The following is a 4,622-nucleotide window of genomic DNA, read 5'->3' on the forward strand; positions in this document are numbered from 1 at the left end:
CTGTTCCTGGAAAGGGAGGCAGAGGGAGCTATGCGTGAAAAATATGTGACTGTGCTATTAAAGATGAATATAACATAGAGGTAACTTCATGTTTTGCTTTTCCTACCTTCATAGCCTCTGTCCTTACGACAAAAAGAAACTGTTAAAGGTTCATTTGCATCTAATTTCCTAGGTTATATAGCCGGAAAAGATAAAACCGTCAATTCAGTAGCTGAATATGGTATCTATATGTCTTTCGGACTAGAATCGTCAAATTTCACTGCACAGCTGTTTGCCACTTGAGCTAATCGCAGAGAGAACTGTTGCTGAGCATCAGGGTAGGGACACAAACAGGGAGCGGGGGTGACAGATGTGGCACGGCAATAGGCAGTGCTGGCAATTACTGTCAGAAGTACCCTGGCAGGGCGTGAAAAGCAGCAGAGCAGAGATGCTGTGGGAGGGGACTGGCTTGTGGGTAGCCCGCGGGGTTGTGTGTGCTGCTGAAGGTGCTGCACAAAACCGTATCAGATACACAAACTGTATTTCAGGGAAAAATAAAAGCTATTGCTCAGAAATCTCTGGTCATACTCTGTCCATTCAGGAACTAGTGAGTTTTATAGTCAATACAAAGTCAGCCACAAAGTCTACCCCAAAAAAGTCACCTTGTGGCTGGCTTCACTTTTCACAAAGCTGGGCTTTGAGAGAGAAGTCAGCTCGCAGGGTAGGGCAGGGAAACCGAAGGAAAACGTGGCAGAACACTGTGGGGGTGATGCGTATAAAGCCCATGAAATCCCTTGACAGAAAGAGTGCCCAACCCACCTACCCGGGGACTGAAGAAGCGAGCAGAGGGCTTCAGGTTGCATGGGCACAGATGAGGAAAGGTCAGCTGAGATGGGAGAAGAATGGGGCAAAAAGGAAGGAAGAGGGTGGAAAAAACATAGACACTTCAGTGGAGGATGTACAAGAGAGAAATGTTAACATGCTTAACTTTCTGTAGACCAAAAACCTGAAACAGCTGAAGCCCATTCAGCTGAAACCTCCTCCCTTACCCCCTTCTAATAATATTTGTGGCCTGCTGTTCTTGCACTGTTTTCTAACGCTGCACACCTCTTAGGGACTTGCTAGGCTCTGGTTAATGAGAGATTCGTTTTGTTGGTTGTAGTATTTCTCAGAGGCAAATTCCCTCCCTGCAAACCTTACAATATAAATCAGATCTAAACTGCTCCTGCCTATTTGAAAAAGAGCGTAATTCCTCAGTAAAATCCTTCTCAAAATATTTAATGTTGGAAATATATTTCATATAACCCATCAAATAGATTTCAATTTTTAAATCTCCTTGAATAGTAAAATAGTAAAAAACATCTGTCAAACACTGAGAGATCTGCAAATGACCAATTAAAAGATCCATCCATACCCTTCCTCATTCTTTAGGCATGACGTTGCTCAATATTTCAGTTTATTTAACTGTCAATAAGTGATTGTCCTGCAGGGCAAGAAACCAGCAACAGCTGCAGTGTAATCATAAAGTATGTATAACAAATAATATTTCTCACAGATCTGTTTGTGCAGAAAATTATCAAAACCCAATCTGGTCTAGCAAGCACTAGCGTAACTGGGAGCACTAATGTAGAAAGTACCACCATAATACACTAAGATACAGAGAACTGGGCCTGGAAAACTTGATTTCTTCCCAGTAAAAAAATGTGGGAATACAGACTGTAAATTAACTGTGCTCCACTTGATCCATGGGGAAAAGTGTCTCCATGTAACAGCCTGGAAAGGCGCTTTGATCCGCAGCTAAGGCAATTCTTTCAGCAAAGGCACAGACGGTGAGGGCAGAAACCGCGTTTTCCCTGGAGTCTGTTCAGGAGCGGCTTTGGCCGACGGCAGGCTTTGCTGCTCTGGCCACGGCTGCTGGGGTGAGTGCGTGGAGCACCACGAGCACCCGGGAGCTCCTCTGTGGCTGGCAGGGAGAAGGGCAAGGCAGGCTGCGAGCCAGAGAAGTTATGAGATAGCCGTCTATCAAAGGCAAGGGTTCCACAGGAGCAACGCTGGGAGACTTCTGGCTTCCACAGAGATCCCACCTGTTGCAGCCTGGAATATTCTTCTTCAGAAGGGTTGTTCTTTACCAGAAGGGCTATTTTCTTCACCAGAAAGGGTTGTCAAGCTTTGGAACAGGCTGCCCAGGAAGTGGTTCAGCCACAGTCCCTGGAGGGATTTAGCGTAGATTTGGTGCTAAGGGACGTGGTTGGGACTTGTGGGTTGGCAGTGCCAGGCAAACGGCTGCACTCGAGGATCTTAAAGGTCCTTTCCAACTGAAACGATCCCACGATTCCGTGAGGTGGCGCTTACCGATATGGTTTAGTCACGGACGTGGCAGTGCTAGGTTAACGGCTGGACTTGATGATCCCAAGGGTCTGTTCCAATCTAAAAGGTTCTGTGATTCTTTTCTATTAGACTAATTTTGATTTTTAATTAAAACTGAACACTGTTATAACTAATCTTCAAATTAAGGCTAATAGTGAAATCAAGCCAATGCGCCAAACTCTTATTCACTCTCATCAGGCACAAACTCCTCCTAATTTAGGCCTATCTGTATAGTTTGCTAAACACAGTCCGCATTTTTCCAAGGTGATGGAAATCTGAAGACTAGATTTTGTAGAGGACCGTAATGGTTGTACCAAAACGACCTCCATTTGGAGCTCAGTGATCTGTGCCTTGCTCCCACCTCACTTGGCTATCACCAGTATTAGCAAGCACAACAGAATCGTTGTTGACATAAAACAAGAACTGCAGTTTTAGCTTAAATAAAAAACTATGACATAACTTTTCAGTTTATGGCATAAACTGAAACCTGCTTAGCGAGGTTTCAGCATTCTCTGAATTTAACATGCACATCTCCTCGTCAAAGTGAGTTTGGATTCTCAACTGCTTTTCACCATTTAGCTCTTCCACTCTCCAAACCCCCAAACCTGGAGTAAAATGTCATGAGACTGTGGCAACACCTTTCACATTTTTTACAAATATGTCCATTTGTGAAGAAAAGTGATACAATGGACCCAGAAATCTGTCATTCCTACACCCCACAGTTACAGCAGCAGAGACTCGGGCACACTCTTACCCATGTGGGGATTCTCGTCCAAGAACAAGCGCCACTCAGCTTTGTCACTTGACCTAATTCTCGCCTCTGAGGCTATGCCTTTGGGGGGCTTTGTGCTGTGCCCCAATGCACCCAATTCTCGTCACAATGTAAAGCACAAGCTGCACATTTCCCCTGCTGGGAAGCACCTATCTGTGAGTCAGGGTATGTGATGAGACTTCTTGGTGAGCAACTGTGTGCAATAAAGCACTCTGCCTGTGCGGCAGGGACCAGCACTGCGGGATTTTAGTAAAACATGTCAAAGTAGAAACGTAGATAAAGCGAACATTCACTGCATTTTTTTTATCAAACAGAAATCCGATAAATTTCATATAAAACTGCAATTGTTACAGAGCCAAAGCTCTTGGAAAAGCATTTAGCTTAAAATCAAGGAAACTAGGTGACTGTATATGAGGTTGGCAAAGACAAGGAAAGAGAAATTGTTCTTTCACACGAATGAGTACGGGAGGCACAACATCTGTAACTGTATATACTCCCTCTGTTGATATTTACAAAAACCATTAAGTACAGAAAAAATAAACTCCAAGAGTTGGTAGAAATATAAGCTTATCTAAAATTTGATCACAGGATATTCCTGTCAAACTGCATAGAACATCTATGTTTTATCCACGGCATGGATAACAGATGTATACTTACAAAAATGTCACCCAGATACCAAACAAAGGTACTATTAATGGGAAAACATTCTTCAGTTGCTTGAAAGCTTAATTTACTTTTAACAACAAGTGCATTTAAATATCACACATAAATTTTCCCTATTAACTGTGAGGCACCATAAGGAACTGAAAAATAATCTTATCAGCCCTGTCTCAACATAATGCATTTTCAAAGAGATGTGTAACAGCTTCTGTACAAACTTTGGTTCAGAATCTGTCCAGCCTTACTTGTTAAAAAAGAATGCATGATGTATATATTAATAAATGTGACACTACATATGCAATCAATGCCCATGTTTTATTCCCAGATTATGTGCAGTGCTAGTTTTTGTCAGTTGCTAGAAGTTTCTAGCTCCACACATAAAACAGTGATGCTATCTGATTAAAAGCTTTTAGGCTACCTTCTTAAAATAAAACATCTGTCAATACAACAGAAATGTCTTTAGAAGAATAATTCACATTTTCACAATGACAATCAAATCTTTCATGCTGTTTCTTACCTACGAGTAGAAAATATATTTTGCACTGCAAGTCCCAGAAGAAGTTGGCTAAAGGGCTCCACGAAAGCATCCTGTCCCCTACAAATCCCACTTGCTTCTCAGCGCCCAGCCAGGGCTTGGACCTGCAGCTGCTGGTTTATTTGCCAGGGAAATCAGCAATGAGTTAACAGGCCCTATCCTGTCCCCTGCCTTATGTGATTTGAATATGTGTATACAAAGAACAAAGGGAGTGGAGCACCTGTTAGATGAGCACCCATCTTCATTGCCTCTGACTTCACCCGAACCCTCCCACGGCAGTCACAGCAAATATGACACAGGACGTAATAA

General features: G+C 42.9%; 1 protein-coding gene across 1 annotated transcript in view; it reads right to left on the minus strand.

The window, feature by feature from the left end:
* HEPACAM2 (HEPACAM family member 2) overlaps positions 1-4,388 on the minus strand; it is an 18,771-nt gene extending 14,383 nt beyond the window's left edge. Inside the window, exon 1 of the mRNA XM_009864451.1 lies at positions 4,296-4,388. Coding sequence (XP_009862753.1) covers positions 4,296-4,365 — 70 coding nt within the window. The 5' untranslated portion in view covers positions 4,366-4,388. The remainder of the gene's footprint in view (positions 1-4,295) is intronic.
* Between the last annotated feature and the right edge of the window lie 234 nt (positions 4,389-4,622).

The sequence above is a fragment of the Apaloderma vittatum genome, unplaced genomic scaffold (genome assembly GCF_000703405.1).
Source record: "Apaloderma vittatum isolate BGI_N311 unplaced genomic scaffold, ASM70340v1 scaffold9212, whole genome shotgun sequence".
NCBI classification, from domain to species: domain Eukaryota; kingdom Metazoa; phylum Chordata; class Aves; order Trogoniformes; family Trogonidae; genus Apaloderma; species Apaloderma vittatum.